Genomic DNA, 19,226 nt, shown 5'->3' with positions numbered 1-19,226 from the left:
ACAAGTAGGTTTAAAAGCACCTTGAAGCTTTGTTTGCATAGGATTTTTATTTTTTAGCTATTATAGATTAGGGTCGAACCCATATTATGTAAGGTTCTGGAAAACCAGAATTGAAATTGAAGAGTTCGAAATTATTTCAACCTATGGATATTTGAGTTGTGATAATACTTGTGTGGCCCGTTAAGCCAAGTTTGAATATTAAAGTATCGGAAAAATGAAGGAGAGAATGCAAATAAGGAAAGTAGCATATAAAATAGCCCCGGAGGGTAATAAGTTTTAATACAAACAAAAGTCCAGACATAAGTTAGAATAAAATTACAGAATAGAAAAACTACTCCTCCATGCGGGAGCCTTCATTCTCTTGCTCCTTATCAGCGCCTTCAGCGTCCTTCGCAGGAGAAGCGGGAGGAGAAACAGTGTTAGGATCCAAGATGTGATCATCTGGCTGAGGGGAGTTGAAGAGGGCGTCTATGCTGTCCTCCGACTCAGCCTGCTCGGGACTTATAAAGTCCTTAGGGTCGACTAAGCCCGGGTGCTTCTCAGAAACCGCCTTTACGGCCGCATCCCATCCCTGAGTAAACTGTAGGGAATAAAGACCATCATCATGAATCTCCATGAGATTCTTAAACTTGTCAGAATCCATGTAGTCATCAATGAGCTTATCCTTATCGCTCCTAAGTTTCACCAGCTCGGAATGAGCCTTAGCCAGCTCCTCTTTCTTCGTGTCCAGCTTCTTCTCCAGGACCTTGGCTCTCTCTTCCCATTTCTTCATCTCCTTCTCAAACCCATCTGAGTTACCCTTCCAGGACCTAGCCTGGTGGAGGGCCGCCTGGAAGTAGGTATTACTCTGCAAAGAAATATGTATGAGTTAGCACAAGTTCGTTGAAATACGAGAAAGTTGGGATTCAAAGAAAAAGAGAAAAAAGAAAGTTACCGCAGCTTGGGCTTGAGAACCCAGAAGCTCAATAGTCTCGATATCACTCCCCGTAACAATGTCAGTGAAATCGTGAGGAGTGATGGAATGGTATGACCAATCCTTAGCATGTTTGGTGGATCCAACAACCGTATCGCTCCTCCTGAAGCCCCAGTTAGGCCTGAAGGAATGTGCCTTAAGTGGAGGATCCACATCGTCCCCCAGCTCGACCACCGGGACGTGGGGCTTAAGAAAAGAAGGACCGTCAGGTTTGCTCCTGGGGTCCCTATTTAGCTTGGCCCTCTTCTGGGGTCCCTATTTAGCCTGGCCTGACTCCCCTTCCTTGGGCCTGTTGACATTATTGATGGCCTCGCAAGCTGAAAAAGAAAGATAGAAAGAATATTAAATTGCAGGAGATAAAATGTTACAATTAAAGGGAAGGAAAAATGGTTATCCAGTTATAAATTTACCCTTACTACTGGCCTAAGAGAGACCAACTTTCTTCAAGGAAAACTCCTCTAAAAGGGTCCAGGTGTCTGTTTTCCCATCATCCGAAATTAAGGCTTGGTAGGCCACCTCCTCCTCATCAGATAATCTGATGCTACCTGGACTCCCATCTGACACTTTGCAAAAGGGCCTACGGAAGAGTGTGGCCCAATCACCCCCAGCCCAGGTCAGCCTCACAAACTCATCCCTCCATTTAGGGTTGTTCTCAACTATGGAATTACTATCAAAGATATGAGGGATTTTGGGCCGTTGACGAATTAAAACCCAACCTGGTTGACTCATGGCGCTATTATAGAATTGGAAAACTTTCCTAAAGACAGATACGGAAAGAGGAAAATTGTTTCTAAGACAAAGGACCATAAAACAGATAATGTTCCTCCAAGCGTTAGGAGGGAGTTGACAAGGGTTAATTTGTACATCTGCAAGTAAGCGAGGAATAAATTCATGGAATGGGAACCTGAGACCCGCGGTCAGGGCTCCTCGATAGATAAACAAAGTATCCCCCTCCCAATTACAAGTCCTATCCCCAGGGGCGGCTGGAGTAATCCTAAGGTGGGGTGGAAGTCTGTACAGGGTGTTCATAGACTCTATCCTACCATCTAACTCATGAAAGGTGTTACCATGATTATACGAATCTAACTCAGATAGAGAGGGATATTCATCACCTCTCGAGTTAATCATATCAAGTAGGGAAGTATATGGAGATTGAATTTGAATGTTTGTACCTCTCTTAGAGACATTCATCTTCTGCAAACGAGCCAAGTCACGATCCGCCATTGATATGCTTCGGTTGAAGGCTTGAAACCCAGAAAAACCTGAGAAAGGTGGAGCTGCGGTGGCTGAGGTCGCCGGAAATCGCCTTCTCAAAGGGAGAACTCTAGAGAGATTTGTGAGAGAAAATGAGAAATGAGAAGTGAAGTGAGGATTCTCACTTCACACTACACTTATATAGGCGAAAAGCTCGGAATACGAGACGTTTCTAGGCCCATTTAGCCAGGCCCAACCTAAAAGCCCATCTACTAGAAATATCAGGAATAATCTAGAAGCTCCTATGGAAAATGAATGGTCGAAAGTCGACCAGAATTTTAAATTGGTTCGATCAGAGTCCTGATCGATATCTCATTCGAACAGGAGGGAAAAAATCCCCTAAGTTCGATCAGAGTCCTGATCGACGCAAAAAAGGATCCTGATCGATATCTCATTCGAACAGGAGGGAAAAAATCCCCTAAGTTCGATCAGAGCTCTAATCGACGTAAAAAAGGATCCTGATCGATATCTCACTCGAACAGGAGGGAAGAAATCCCCTAAGATCGATCAGAGTCCTGATCGACACAGAAGAGAGTCCTGATCGATATTCTATTCGATCAGAATGGTAGAAAGCCACTTAATTCGATCAGAATCCTGATCGAAATCGATCAGGAATCCTGGTCGATTAAGCCTATGTATCAGTCGACTAGGGTGTCACTTTGAAGGCCAATTCGATCAGAGTCCTGATCGAAATCGATAAGGAATCCTGTCGACCAGAATGTAAGTTCCTGAGCTAATTCGATCAGGATCCTGATCGAAATCGGTCAGGAGTCCTGATCGATTTTGTGTACATCCTGATCGATTTTGTGTACATCCTGATCGATTTTAAGCCAGAAAAATAAGGATAAATCCCAGAAATTAAGGGAAAAATCCAGAAAAATAGGGATAAATCCCAGAAATTAGGGAAAAATCCAGGAAATTAAGGATAAATCCCGGAAAATTAGGGAAAAATCCAGAAAATTAAGGATAAATCCCGAAAAATTAAGGAAAAATCCCAGAAAATTAGGGAAAAATCCTGGAAATTAGGGAAAAATCCCAGAAATAAGGGAAAAATTCCTGGAAATTAAGATAATTCCTGAATAAAAGGAAAATTCATTATAAATGTGTAGGTCGCTCCACACTTTACACGAAAACGAAACCCTGTAAGGGAATAAACAGACTTAACTTCTGAGAAACCTAATCAATGTTTCCCAAAAGTTGGGGGGCAAATGATAGGGATAAATAAATTATGATAGTATAATTAAATACTGCAAGGTGTGGGCTGCTAGGCCCAATAAAAAGATATATGATACTCAGACCAGAAAGGTTAAGCCTGATGGACCAGATCAGGCCTGATGGAATAAAGAAGGCCCAAAAGCCCTGATTATTAATTAATTTCGTAATTAATTAATAAGGGAAAAATCAGCTATTGAGAAGAGTCTCGATAAGGATATAAATCCTTATAGATTAGCCTCAAGGCCACCTAAAAGGATAAGGAATCAGTTTCCTACAATCTAGGACTCCAAAGTCCATTCTAATTATGAGACTTGCCCACCAAGTCTCCTATACCAAGTCCAATTCAAGGACTCCCAACATCTATATAAGGGGCCTCACCCCACAAATCAGAACTACGTTTTTTGGCTTGATTCTCTAATTCACAGAGATACGTAGGCATCTCGTAAAGGCAGAGTTGAGCTACGAAATACGAGAGCAGCCATTAAAGGCCTTGAGCTCCCGAATCTTAGTAATAAATACAGCAAATAATAACCTTAGTTTTTTATCCATAACAAAACTCAATTGGGTCCTTTAGAGATCTAAGTCAAGCCTTCATCAAACAGTTCATCGGCGGGAAGGTGCATGAAAAAAGCTCTGCTTCTCTCATGAGTATAGTGCAAGGGGCAAAGGAATCTCTTAGGGACTACTTGAATCGATTCATAAATGAGGCTTTGAAAGTCCCAGATCTTGATGACAAGGTAGCCATGATAGCGTTACAACAAGGAACCAAGGATGAGTTATTCAAGATATCTTTGGTCAAGTGGCCACCATAAAATATGCTACAGCTCCAAAGTAGAGCGGGGAAATATATTCAAGTTGAGGAAAGCATGAAAAAACTATGATAAATAATGAGCCCGCTGGTGGAAATAAGAGGAAAACAAACCAAGAATACAATACCAAGGATAAATATCCTAGAGTTGAGAAAGACTCTGATTCACCACCCAAGAAGGGGGGACCTGGACAAAAATTTACCGAATATGCTAGGCTGAATGCTCCTAGAAGTCAGATCTTAATGGAAATCGAGATAGATAGGGATAATCGTTGGCCTAAGCCCTTGAATACTGATCGTTCCTAGCTAGATAAAAGAAAATATTGTATATTTCACAAGGATGTTGGTCACGACACCGATGAGTGCTGACAATTGAAAGACGAAATTAAATTCCCAATTCAAAAAGAAAGATTGAGTAATTATATTGGATATGGAGAGAGAGGAGAAATAAACAATAATGGGAGAAGGAATTTTGAAGATCGTAGAAAGGATCAAGATGATAAGGGGCGAAATCCCCAACCCCGAGGACCGATAATTAATGCAATCTTTGGAGGACCAACTGCAGCTGGATCATCAAAAAACTCGAGGAAAGCTTATGATAGAGAAGTTATGCACATCGTTGGAGAAGCTCCAAAGAGGTCCAAGACAAGGGTAACAATGGAATTCGATGAATTCGACTCGGAAGGGATCAAGTTTCCCCATAACGATCCCCTAGTTATAACTCCCATCATAGGGAACAGCTCGTTAAAGAGAGTCCTTGTAGAAAATGGAGCATCGGTAGACATCTTACTCTATGATACCTTCATAAGGATGAGATACAATGATTCTCAGCTAACCCTGACTGATATGACAATATATGGTTTCACTGAAGTCGAATGTCCGGTTGAAGGAATAATAAAACTACCTTTAACAATGGGGCGGGAGTCAAGACAGGCCACACAGATGTTGAATTTTGTGTTGGTTAAGGTTGGGTCAATATATAATGCGATTATGGGAAGGACAGGTATACATGCCTCCAAGGCAGTCCCCTCATCCTACCACTCCATAATTAAGTTTCCAACTAGAGACGGAATATGAGAAGAAAGAGGAGACCGGAAGATGGCAAGAAGCTGTTATGTAGCCTCATGAGGGCAGATGGAGCCGGGGGGCAGGTTGCCAATTGAAGATCTGGATATTCCCAAAAATGATGAGAATCGAGGAAAACTGGCTGATGACTTGATCCCGATCCCTTTGGCTCCCGAGGATCCTAAAAAAGTAACTTTTGTTGGAGCGTCGTTGAAGGAGCCCCTTAGAGGAAAGTTAATAAGGTTCTTGCAAGAGAATAATGATGTGTTTGCATGGTCGACAGCATTTATGTGCGATATAGACCCCGAGTTGATCACCCACAAGTTGAACGTGGATCCGAATCGAAAGACCGTAAAATAAAAGAAAAGAAGTTTTGCCCCTTAAAGGCAGGAAGCTATCAAGCAAGAAGTTGAGAAGCTCCTAGAGTCTGGTTTCATTGAAGAGATACAGTTTCCGGAATGGTTGGAGAATCCTGTAATGGTAATGAAGGCTTATGAAAAATGGAGAATGTGCGTTGATTTCACCAATCTGAATTATGCATGTCTGAAGGATTGTTTCCCTCTTCCGAGGATAGACACCCTGATAGACGCAACTGCGGGACACAAGATGCTGAGTTTCATGGATGAGTTTAGCGGATACAATCAAATCAAGATGCATAAAGATGATATTCCCAAGGTATCATTTATCACTGACTTTGGTATGTTCTATTACTTTGTAATGGCATTGAGTCTCAAAAATGCAGGAGCCACGTACCAAAGGTTGGCGAACAAGATTTTTAAGGACCTTATTGAGAAAACCATGGAGGTTTATGTAGATAACATGTTAGTCAAGAGCCTCGAAAAGGCAGACCATGTAACGCACTTAAGGGAAGCTTTTCAGGTCTTAAGATATCACAAAATGATGTTGAATCCTGCCAAATGTGCTTTCAGAGTATGTTCTATAAAATTCTTAGGATTGATGGTTTCTAATAGGGAAATTGAGGCCAATCCGGATAAGATAAAGGCCATCTTAGACATGGAATCTCCGTGTTCCGTAAAGGATGTTCAAAAACTTATCGGAAGGGTTGCAGCTTTGGGACGTTTCATCTCTAAGTCCGGGGACAAGTGCTTGTCATTATTCAAAGCATTAAAGAAATTGAAAGACTTCGTATGAACCGATGAAAGTCAGATGGCGTTCGAAAAGTTGAAGAAATATATGGTTCAAGCCCCTCTGTTGGCTAAGCCAGTCTTGGGTGAGACTCTGTACTTATACTTGGTTGTTTCTGAAAATGCAATAAGCGTCATATTGGTGAAGGAGGACCTTAAAGTTCAGAAACCCATATATTACGTTAGTAAGATTCTACATGGGGCTGAGTTGAATTATTCAACTATAGAAAAGTTTGTTTTAGCCTTGGTGATGGCCTCAAGGAAGTTGCTCCCTTACTTCCAAGCTCATAAGATTGAAGTATTGACAAATCAGCCGTTGAGAAATATCATTCACGTTCCTAAATCCAGTGAAAGGCTGATTAACTGGGCCATAGAGTTGGGGGAATTTGACATTAAGTACAAGCTACAGACGGCGATAAAAGCCCAAGCCTTAGCTGACTTCGTGATTGAGTGTACCATCCCCAACCAAGAAGTCGGTGGGCATGAAGATACTATACTTCAAGGCATGGAGGGCAAAGAGGAGAATGAAGGAGAACAAATCAAGAATAAGAAATTTTGGGTACTCTATTTTGATGGAGCATCAAAACTAAATTCAAGTGGAGCAGGGCTAGTTTTACAAAGCCCTGATGGGTTCCTAATTGAATACGCTATGAAGTTAGATTTTCCTACCACGAATAATAAGGTTGAATACGAAGCTTTGATCGCTGGACCAAGACTAGCTGGGACATTGAGAGTCGAAAACTTGAAAGTTTGTGGAGATTCGAAGCTTGTAATATCCCAGGTCAAGGGGGAATTTGAAGCAAGGGATGAGACCATGGCAAAGTATGTACGCCTAGTGAGAGCTGTGATGACTCAATTCGACGAGTGTCATGTCGAGCATATTTCAAGAGAATAAAATGCTAAGACAGATGCATTGTCCAAATTTGCATCCTCGGAAGTAGAAGAAAGTTCCAGGAGTGTGTACTTTTGTGTCTTGTAAAACACGAAGCATTGATGCTAAGCTTGTTGCCCCCATAGGACTTGGGGATCATGGATGGATCCCATTAAGGGCCATATCCAAAATAGCTGGCTCCCAAATGATGTGATGGAAGCGCGGAAGTTGGCTGCGCGAGCACTGAGATGCTCTTTGATCGACAGAATTCTATACAAGAGAACTTATGTGGTTCCTTATCTTAGATGTATTAGGCCCAACGAGGCACGATTGACCCTTAAACAAGTACATGAAGGTATTTGCGGACAATACTGGGGGGCAGGGCCCTTGCACACAAGATAACTCGTTTAGGCTTCTACTAGCCAGAAATGATGGTAGATGCCAAAGACTATATGAAGAAGTGTGATCGTTGCCAGAAACATGCACCGGTTGTACGACAGCCTCTCGATATGCTAACTGTCATAAATTCTACCATTTCCTTCGCCATGTGGGGAATGGATATTCTTGGGCCCTTTCCCATGGCCACAGCGCAAAGGAAGTTCTTGATTGTGGCTATTGACTACTTCACTAAGTGGATCGAGGCCAAGCCCTTGGCCAAAATTACGACCAAGCAGGTTGCACAATTCCTGTGGGAAAATATTAAGTACAGATTTGGAATTCCTCGTATCTTGGTAACCGATAACGGAACACAATTCAATAATGAAGATTTCAAGAAGTACTGTGAGGAGAATGAGATTGAACTACGGTTCACTTCCATGGCCCACCCTCAAGCCAATGAGCAAGCGGAAGTGGAAAATCGAATTATCTTAGATGGATTAAAGAAGAGGATTGAGAAGTCCAGGAACAACTGAGTGGATGAGATATTTCCAATACTTTGGTCTTACAGAACCACATGTAGAGTCACGACAGGAGTAACACCCTTTATATTAGCATATGGGGCATAAGCGGTCGTTCCAGTGGAGATATCACATTCGTCTTCGAGAGATAAATCACATGCAAAGATTGTGGAATATCAAAAGAAAGCTTCTTTCTATTACAACCTAAGGGTGAAAGAAAGATTCTTCAATCAAGGTGATCTAGTCTTAAGAAAGGTGGAAGCCTCTGGAGTAAGGCAGAAAGGAAAACTCGCCCCAAATTGGGAAGGGTCGTACAAGGTTATAAGCGTTCAAGGAAGAGGATCCTACAAGTTTGAAACTATAGATGGGGATGAAGTACCAAGGACTTGGCATGCTCAAAACCTGAAGACTTATTATATATAGTTCCTTAGAGAAGGGAGAGTTTATTTATTAGCAATAAGGTTCAAAAAAATCATGAGCTTTAGCTCCTTAGGATTTTATATTTCAGTTCAATAAGATTTCTATTTCAAGTTTAGTTTTACAAGAATCTATATAAGGTATGGATCCCAAGGATTTATAAAGTTTTCAGTATATGACATTAAGTTTCTAAGAAGCATGGAACTGTGATAAGCAAATAAAACCGCAAAAATGAAGATAAATATAATAGTTCAATACATAAAAAACAAGGACAGTAGTTCGGTGCATAAATAGCACGAGTTCTAAATAAATAAACAACCACGCGAGGCTTAATAAAAATATCAATGTGTGGGAGAACCCTCCACATCCATGCCACCTTCTCCCTCACTCTCGCTGGTTGTCCCCTCGCTGCCACTCTCTCCAGAAGAAGAATTGGACTCCTCTATGGCAGCCCTAAAAGATGACTCGGGAGGAGGAAGGAGCTCAATGCGAGGAACGTTTTCAGAAACCATCACGCGGGCATGAAACCTCTGAAGGAGGGCCTCATCATCTGGACAAGGATAGTCTGCAGGGTTAATATCGAAACAAGCATCGCTTACGGTCCCAAGGGCAGATCCCCGGCCAGTCCTAAAGAACTCGGGAAACACCGTGTCATCTCTAACCCTCATAGACTGAGTAAACTCCTATGTATCCAAATATGCATCAATAATCATGTTCTTCTCAGCTTTATTTTCATCTTCAGAGCAGTGTGTTTGACCTTCTGCTTCCTTAGGGCCCTGTCGGATTTCACCGAAGCCTTCTTCCAAGATTCGGCATGTCGAATAGCCGCATGGAAATGAGCGTTATTTTGAAACAAAAACAAGCATGAGGTGAGGCAAGAATAATGCTTCAAAAATGGGGGGTTAAAATGAAAAGGGAAGAGGCAAACCAAAGCAATGGATTGGGCTCCCATGAGCTTCACCCGCTCTAAGTCCTGACCAGCCACAACATCTGTGAAATCCTTAGGAGTAATAGAATGGTAGGACCAATCCCAAGCATGCTTCGTGGAGCCAACCACAGTATCCCCTCGACGAAACCCCCAGAGAGGTTAAAATGAGCCCGTAAAGGATGGAACAGGAACGGTTGTGGCCTCAGTTCTAGCTGAGGAGGCCTCCACTACAGGTTCTTTTTACTTCCTCAAGAAGTTGGGCTCATTAGTCTTCCCACGGGTGTCTAGCCCTGCAAGCCGAGCTTTCTTCAACCTTGTCGTTTCCTCGATGACCAGCACAGTGGCGTTATTTATTTCCTGAGCCGCTGAAAAGAAATTGGAAACAATGAATAAGTTATGTTAATAACATATGAAAAAGAAAAACGAAAGTAAAAAGGATGAGAAATACCATGTAATGTGACTGAGGAAAGTCCCACATGGATCAGGGAAAACTCTTCCAACATAGTCCAACTCACGGTCTTGCCCTCATGTTTTATAAGTTCTCTATATATGAGATTTTCCTCATCTGATAGGTAAATGGTTTTGGGGCTACCATCACTAACTTTACCAAAAGAAGACCTAAAAAGTGTTCCCAAATCACCGTTCTCCCATTTCAAACCAACAAAATTATCCCTCCAATGCTGGTTGTTATCAGGATTGGAGGCACTGTTGAAAGTTTCTGGACATTTGGGCATCTGCCTGATGTAAACCCAACCACAAGAGGTTCGGGCATTATTATAGCACTGAAGGATTTTCCTAAAAATGGCTACAGAAAAGGGAAAACCCTGCCTAAGGCATAAGACCATAAAACATATGACATTCCTCCAGGCATTGGGTGGAAGTTGACAAAGGTTAATTTGTAAGTCAGCTAACAACCTAGGAGTAAACTTGTGAAAAGGAAACCTAAGCCCCGCGGCAAGGGCATCTGCATAAATAAAAAGAGTATCGCTTTTCCAGTGGCATGTACGATCACCACCATCAACAGGGATTATCCTAAGGGGAGGATGAACATTATAAGTTGTGTTAAGTTTATTAATGTCAGATACATTATACCATTTGTTGCAATAATCAAAAGAATCTAAGTGAGCATCGGATGGGTATTCATCTCCCCTAGTGTTGATCATATCTAACAGAGACATATAAGATTAACGAACTTGAATTTTGTTACCTCTCTTTGAAGCCGAGGCAATCTTAGCAGCCCTCTCTACGCTCTTATCCGCCATTGATGGATATAGGATGAATGCTTCAGACTAGAAGCTGGAGGAAGAATATGAAGATTCATAAAATATTCAAGCGAAAGCCTAGAAAAACCTTAACCGGAAAATCGGGCTGACCACCGAAAAAACTCTGGGAAGTTGACAGGGAGGAAGTGAGAGGAGAGATTTTTGTAAGGAAATGAGGAAATAAGAACATGAGAAGTGAGGAAGTCTAACTTCATTCCCACATATATATAGAGCCCCTAACCGGTCATTGGGCCCATAATATGGAATATTCTAGAAAAGAAGAAAGGCCCAATTTAGCAAAAGTTAGCAGGCCCAATTAGGATCAGCTTAGCAAGCCCAAACAAATTTGGGCCATACAAGGCCCATAAAGGAGCCCAATTGGGTCAGAAAATTTTATAGTTGAACACCGATTATATTTCTAGTCGAATAAATCATGACCTAAATTTGGTCAGGATTCTGGTCAAAAAACCTCCTGGTCGAGAAACCCATGACCAGGAATTATGGGACCTTAATTCGATCAGAAATAAAGTCAAAGGGTAGATCCTGACCTAAAATCGGTCAGGATTCTGATCGAAAAACCTACTGGTCAAAAAACCCACGACTAGGAATAATGGGAGCATAATTCGGTCATAAAATAAGTCAAAGGGTAACTCCTGACCTAAATTCGGTCAGGATTCTGATCGAAAATCATCCTGGTCGAAAAACCCACGACCAGATTTTATGGGACCTTAATTCGGTCAAAAAATAAGTCAAAGGCAGGATGGTGACCAAATTTTGACCGAATTCCTAGTCGAAAATCCTCCTGGTCGAAAAAATCACGACCAAGAATCTCAGGAGGGCATAATTCGGTCAAGAATTAAGACCAAGAAAAATCTTGACCGAAATTCGGTCAGGATTCTGATCGAAATTCATCTTGACCGCACAGTTCACGAGCAGAAGAAACAGGAGCATAATTCGACCAGGATCCTGGCCAAAAATGGATTCCTAGTCGAAATTAGCATTAATTTTTTTTTGAAAATTTTCACAAAATTGGGAATAATTAATGAGCAATATTCTTTAAAGAATATTTATCATAAAAAATCTTGAAAATTAAGGAAAATCCTAAAAATGAGTGGAAAATAACACAAAATTCCTAAAAATATGAATAAGGTGAGAAAATGAGCATGAAAAATTAAGAAAATTAAGAAAATTATAGAAAATTTCATGAAGCCTCGGATAAGGCAAATCGTTGTAAATATGTAGGTCGCTCCACACTTTACGTTAAAAACGATACACTGCAAGAGAATAAAAACTTAACTTCTATAAAATCCTGGACAATTTCCTAGAAGTTAGGGGGCAAATGATAGAGAATAAAATAAATCCTGATTATATAATCAATGTGGTATTAATTAAACATAGTTTGAGTTGCAAATAAAGCCCATTTAAAAATGCCCAAAATCCTGAAAATTAATTAATTTTGTAATTAATTAATATGGGTAAAATCAGATGACAAGTAGAGTTCAAATAAGGGTATAATTCCTTGGAGATTGGCCTCGAAGAAACCTCATAGGATAAATGATCAATCTCCTACATTTAAGACTCCAAAATCTATTCTAAATCTGAGACTTGCCCACCAAGTTTCCTAACCCTAATCCAATTCAAGGCATCTGATACCTGTATAAGGGGTCTCACACCATAAATCAGAACTACGTTTTTTACTTGATCCTTAGCACACAGCAAGGTACGTAGGCATATTGTGAAGGCAGATTGAATCACGAAACACGAAAGCACTCAAATAGAGTCTTGAAACTCACGAACCCTAATGATAAATACAACTTTAAATACATATTAGTTTTTTATCCATAACAGGGTCACTTAATATTTTTTTAATGGGTACATTATAAAATATACCTATTTATAATTTAAGATTTTAATAAAAAAAGTGGTTAGTTTTTTATTCGGTACGTGATATTAAAATAGAAATGAAAAGATGGAGTTCAATAATAAATAATAAAACAGTAAACGTTAAAACTTAAAATAATTTAAAATTTAATGTTGTCAACTTATTCAGTATGTACAATTTACACACATGACATGACACACACCACCACCCAAACAATATACAAAGAACTGAAGAAAACACAAATGAATCACAGAGAAATGAGACATCTTTGTGATATCTTTGGGGTATGCACAAGCACGACATATAGTTTAATAAAGTATATAGATATATACAACTAAACAAGTCTACTAGCTAGCTACTAGTCATACTTAGCTTTCCAAGATTGTAGAAGAAAGAAAATCCAAGAAAGAGCCAATAAACAATCACCCAATATCTGTCTCATCCAGTCCCACGCTAAATCATCAACCCTGCTTTCATAATTAAATCTCCAAATTGCCATCAGTACATGTAACACCACACACCCTTTTGCAAAGAAGCTTTGAAACTCCCCGTCTTTTACAAAGGCTACCATGAAAAGAACAAGTCCGATTGTCAATAGTAGCAAGCCTGAAAACGAATCAGAGCTTCGAATAACCAGTTGGGCCTGTGGGGTGGAGCCCAATAGCTTTGTAGCAGGTTCTGTACCGTGTGACAAGGTGTACACATCTTTCATGTAGAACATCATCAGAACACCGGTGATACTGGCGACGAGAGAGTGGAGAATACATACTACGGAGAACACTGATGGGCCCATTTCTATATATATATATATATATATATTTTTGCCTTCTATATCTGTTTTGCTACACACATATATTTGTACAATATTTGTATGTGATTGGTTTGGATTTGTTTGTGATATTTATTTTTGAACTTGTACCTCCGTATGAGTTTTTGTCCAGTTTCTCTTTGTGGGTCCCTTTTTCTGTATTTCTACTACTTGTATATATCTTATAAAACCTTTAAATTTGAGCATAGAGACGTTGGATCATTTTGTAATTGAAAATGTTGGAATTTACATCCTGTTAAGAAAAAATAAAATACTTCTGCATTAGAGGAGTATAGTAGTGATATTACAAATTTTTATATAATATAAACAAAATGTTTTTTTACATTTTTTTTGTATTTAGCAAATACTTGCCTTGTACTATATTTTATAAAACTTGTACGTATCATTACTAGTTTCTGTTTACGTTCTTGGTTTCCTTGAAATGAATTTAAAGTAGTGCAGGCATATAAAATCCTTATCTAAACTAACAAACTTCATGAGTGAGGACAATCTATGATTTCATAACTGAATAGTTGGAGTAAATGAATAAGCATGTGAATCATAAGCAAAAAGAGACATCTGGCAAGTGGACAGAGAAAGAGTAGGGCCCGCTTATGTAGTCGGCCGTGTATCATCAACTTGGCTGATCTAATGAATACACTTATAATTATTACTCCCTCCCGCTCACCTTTATATACAAATGGTTGGGTAATGGAATGAGAGGAAAAAATATATAATTTAGTAAGAAAAAAATATAAAATTGATTAAATTGATAAATTAATTAATATTTAACAAATAAAATTAGTGTAGTGTGAGAAAGTAGTGGATGTAGTTGAATTTTATATTATTAAATATTTAGTATTTTGGGAAAGTTTTGATATATACAATTGAATGAGACATTCTAAAAAGAAAGGTTTATAGAAATGAATGAAGAGAGAATACTATTTATATTATGTGCCGGAACAAAATGATTGCAGAAATTTATAATTGTAATATATTTTAACTAATTTTTTTTAAATAATAATAAATCTCTTATATTCACATAAATTTTATCAATTAAACTAATTAAAATTAATTTTTTGTACTTAGGACGTGTTCACGTCCCCGTACTAAAAAGTAAAATTGTCTTCAAGACTGCGAAACCATGTTTGTTGCAATCCGACGAAAAAATGTAAAAAGATAATGGGCTGCATGACATATGTTAGGATTAAAGAATACAATTGGGGTGATATGAAATTTAAAGTTCGTTATCGATAATATATGTTCAATTAAATGTTGAAAGTTTTCGTTTGATTTAAAATATTAATAAGTTATAAATCAAGTTAGTTTATTATAATATAATTTTAGTAACAGTTACTTGTTCATAAAAAATATATATTGTTATTATTAAGATCTTTTAGAATAATTAGAATATAATATTAAATGATGTAAATGTATCCTTTCGTTCTGACTTCTCTATTAAATTTCAAAATCCCACTTACTTAGAATTTGAGTCACGAATATATGAAAATAAAAGAAATTCAACCAAATATGATGAATTTATTGATTTAAATCCTCCTATGATCCCTTCTCCTTCTATATATTAAAGGGCAAATAGCTGTGAAATTACGAGTTTACCCTTATATTTTCAAAAATTAAACAAACGGCACTCTTATATAGTTTAAGCTAAAATTATGAAAAAATTGTGTTTACACCAAGATTCGAACCACTGTGCTACATATCACATTGAGTTTTAATTACAAATTTTATTAGATAAACCACATCATCTCTTTCTAACATAATTTTTTTCCATTATTTTAACTTTTGAGTAAATAAAATGTTACTTTATATTATTTATGTAATTCCGTTTTTAGTTTCCGTATAATTGTATTTCCTTCGATATATTAAAAAAGGACTACGGGCAAATTGGGAAATTTTAATGGCAGTAAAATTACAATTTTGCATTTTATGTTTGAAAATTTTAAAAATGTCATTTCTCACGCAATTTTTGTTAAAAATAAGTATCGAACCCCAAACTTTCTACTCAAAAATTTCATATCTCTACCATATCACTACCACTGTGCTGCATAACTTCTTGACTTTATTTAAATTTTTTATTACATAAGCCACATCCTCTCTTTTTTATCAAATTCTTTTTTTATTAATTTAATTTTTGAGTAAATAAAATGTTGATACCATATTATTTACGTGCCTCCTTTTTATTTAGTTTTTGTAGTTTTATTATAAAATTTAAAAAATGCCACCACCTCATATTAGTTTCACTCACCTCATATTCATATATATATATATATATTATTAAATAATTTTTTATAAAATAGTATTTAAAAAATATAATAATTTTAAAATAATCAGTACTTTTATTGATCAATTTTTTTACATTATAATTTAATACATATTTTTAATTTGTAATTCATTTGCATTATAAATCAATTTCAATATGATTTGATATTAAGATTATAAGATATTGTCAATGTTTCTATATATTACGAATTAGTAGACTATTTATATATATATATATATTATTAAATAATTTTTTATAAAAATAGTTTTAAAAAATATAATAATTTAAAAATAATCAGTAGTTTCATTGATCAATTTTTTTACATTATAATTTAATATATAATTTTAATTTGTCATTCATTTGCATTATAAATCAATTTCAATATAATTTGATATTAAGATTATAAGATATTATCAATGTTTTTATATATTACGAATTAGTAGACTGTTTTTTATTTTAAAAATATACTAAAAATACAAAATTATTATTTTTAATATCCCCGCATCCCCGTAGGAATTCCCATTCCGGCGAGAATCGGTAATGAAAAGAATTCTCATTTAGGATTCAAGGTGTGTTCGGGGATCAGGGCGGGGATAGTACTTCCCGATCCCGAAATGACCCGATGCACATCCCTGCAAATAAATTTCAAATATTTTAGTTATAATGATATAATTTTAATTTTTTTTATCGAGGTCAGTTAAAATCGAACTCTACGATAAAAAATTAAGTCCTCAACACTTAAGTTATCTAATACCCCTGTAATAGTATGTTTGAGAACAAAAAGAGGTAAGAAAATCCTGTAAAAAGTTAAAATAATTATTTATTGTATTCAAAAATTATTTTTATATAGATGCAAGTTTATTCGAGATAATATATAAATATATATATATACAGGCCCGTGCCTCGCACGGGCTTTTACGCTAGTTTATATATAATAATCCAACATTTCTATAATAATATTGAGACATTTTATTCTCGTAAAATAACAAATTTGTCTATTTGCTTATTATCTTTTAAGAAAATGTGGTTCACGGAAACCGTGTTAGATCTAAATACATAATTAGGATCATCTTATGTGATATTTTCAATGTTACATAAAAGCTGTAATTTGGAAGCGTACCTGATTCCATGACAATATATATGAATATGGATTATGAATATGAATTGTGGGACTTAATCTTCCGCATATTTGATTCAGCTTCTAACTATATCTCTCTCAAACTGATGAAAATAGAGGAGTAGATATTGTGAATAGTCTCGGGTACCAAGACCTCTATTATATTCTTTATGTAGTAGCCCGATTAGACCCCATTAACCCTAATCAGACAGTATTACACATTACAAAATTAATGCTGAATAAGATGTTGTTGGACCCTTTATTTTAGAATACTTAATTAGTCCAAATATAGAATAAACATTAAATATAATTGTCTTTAATTTGTAAGCTAGTATATTGTAAATATTATAAAATATGCTAACAATCCCACTTGGGCTATAAATTATTACAAACAACAACTACATTCAATAGCCTTAGGTGCGCACAAAATTGTTTATTTTTTAGAATCATCTTCCTTAGTCAATGCGGTCCGTCTCATGTATAAACATGAAATCAAAGCGACATTCGTCATATTGTCGTAACTCGATCCTCAATGATCATCATATAAAATATATTCAATGGCATAGATCAAGTATGGACGTGTAATTAAAAATTACATGTTATGTGATCTCAATTATGCTTATTTCCAATTGGTCCTTAATATTTTAGTGAGATCAATTTTATACTTTCAACTTTATGTCAAAACCACTATTGAAAGAAATAATCCGTTTAGAGTAATAAAGAAAAAAATCTTAATTTTATTCTGCAGAAACTCAAAACACATAATGAATCATAATATATCAACATAGAATTGAGTACCGAATATAAGAACAGAACAAAAGACTCACACTAAAACTAAAAATTCTCCAACTAGACAACACCCACATGAGCATTATGCCCATGATAGACCTTGGATGTCAAAACTTTTATTAGTGGGTTTACTAACATAAAAATTGTTCTTATATACTCAATAAACAGTACCTAATTTTTCAATCTCTCTATAATAACTGGATATTTAATGTCAACATGTTTAGACATTAAAAGACATAACCATAAGTAGATTTGTTGTATCTACGCAGCAAAATAAAAAATTGGAATACTTAATGATTTCCAAATGTTCTGATTTCCGATAAACGAACAAGCAATATTTTTGTTCCTTACAAGTACCTTATAACCCATTTAATTCCAATCCAATGATTCATTTTAGGTTTACTCGAATGTCTGCTTAACATACCCACCTTGAATGCCAAATTCGGCAGGGTACTAACTTGAACATACAAAAGACTCCTGGTAGCTGAAATATATGAAATGTTCAGCTTCTCCTTTACTTCAACATCATCCTTAAGGCATTATTTGAGACTATACTTGTCTCCCTTAGCAACATGAGTATTTATTTGTGCACAATCTTTCATGTCGAATTTAAAAAGCACTTTCTCGATATAGTTCTTTTGTGAAAATCCAAGAATACATCGGGAACAATCTCGATGTTTCTTAATTCCTAATACAAAAAAGGCTTTCACCAAAATCCTTCATCTCAAATGATTTAATGAAAAATCTCTTGGTTTCATGCAATAAGCCTATATCGTTACAAGCCAGTAGTATATCATCGACATAAAGCACCAGGAATTTAAATTTACTCCCACTGAACTTGTGATCTATCCAATTTTCAACAACACTGGGCTCAAACCGTATAAGACACTAGTTTGATGAAATTTGTGACTTCACATACGAGAAATTGCGACTCCTTCTCTTTATAGTCAATGCATTCTTTTACAGCAAAACCCTTTGCGACAAGACGCACTTTATATCTTTCAATATCGCCCTTGAAATCCCTTTTGGTTCAGATATCCATTTATAACCAATCGGGATCGCACATTGAGGCAACTTGACAAGATCTCAAACGTCATTGTCATTCATGAATTTCATCTCATCATTCATGGCTTCAATCCACTTTTGACTATGAGCACTTTGTTTGGCTTTTTGGTAATTGACCGTGTTATCTTCTATTACCCACTATGTCAAACTCATGCTCGTGAAGTAATACAATATAATCATCCAGAATTGCACCCTTTCTATCTCTAGTGGATCGCCTAAGTGGCGCTTCCTTTTAAGGTTGTTGAGTTTGCTCTTCTTAAATATCATCATAGAATATCATCACGATTCTGAGTAGGAAAGTGTATAAGTATATCCAAATTATTGTCTCTAACAATATGAGATAAAGAAACTAATTCTTCCCCTCAAGCCCAACATCCTTAAAAAATCTATCATCTTTCATTTCGAACAAAGGACTTTGTCAAAGGATCATAAAACTTGAAACCCTTTATT

The 19,226-nt window shown here is 36.8% G+C and overlaps 2 protein-coding genes across 2 annotated transcripts; one reads left to right on the top strand and one right to left on the bottom strand.

Moving 5' to 3' along the window:
* The first annotated feature begins 6,482 nt into the window (after positions 1 to 6,482).
* Positions 6,483 to 7,355, top strand: LOC141664963 (uncharacterized). Its single transcript, XM_074470921.1, has 3 exons — positions 6,483 to 6,641; positions 6,774 to 7,019; positions 7,116 to 7,355. The coding sequence occupies exons 1-3, from the start codon at positions 6,483 to 6,485 to the stop codon at positions 7,353 to 7,355; spliced, it is 645 nt and encodes a 214-aa protein (XP_074327022.1).
* A 5,483-nt stretch (positions 7,356 to 12,838) lies between these two features.
* Positions 12,839 to 13,789, bottom strand: LOC141663907 (uncharacterized). Its single transcript, XM_074469753.1, has one exon. The coding sequence runs from the start codon at positions 13,507 to 13,509 to the stop codon at positions 13,075 to 13,077; it is 435 nt and encodes a 144-aa protein (XP_074325854.1). The 5' UTR covers positions 13,510 to 13,789; the 3' UTR covers positions 12,839 to 13,074.
* Between the last annotated feature and the right edge of the window lie 5,437 nt (positions 13,790 to 19,226).

The sequence above is a fragment of the Apium graveolens genome, chromosome 6 (genome assembly GCF_009905375.1).
Source record: "Apium graveolens cultivar Ventura chromosome 6, ASM990537v1, whole genome shotgun sequence".
Lineage (NCBI taxonomy): Eukaryota > Viridiplantae > Streptophyta > Magnoliopsida > Apiales > Apiaceae > Apium > Apium graveolens.
Note: the sequence above shows the minus strand (reverse complement) of the source record. Positions and strands in the feature narration are given on the sequence as shown.

What these genes read in the sequence shown, in the direction of transcription:
- LOC141664963 (XM_074470921.1), top strand. Translation starts at nt 6,483, where the DNA reads ATGGCGTTCGAAAAGTTGAAGAAATATATGGTTCAAGCCCCTCTGTTG. An exon ending in TTCAGAAACCCATATATTAC is followed by an intron (nt 6,642 to 6,773) that starts GTTAGTAAGATT and finishes TTGACAAATCAG; the next exon opens with CCGTTGAGAAATATCATTCA. An exon ending in TCAAGAATAAGAAATTTTGG is followed by an intron (nt 7,020 to 7,115) that starts GTACTCTATTTT and finishes TACGCTATGAAG; the next exon opens with TTAGATTTTCCTACCACGAA.
- LOC141663907 (XM_074469753.1), bottom strand. Translation starts at nt 13,509, where the DNA reads ATGGGCCCATCAGTGTTCTCCGTAGTATGTATTCTCCACTCTCTCGTC.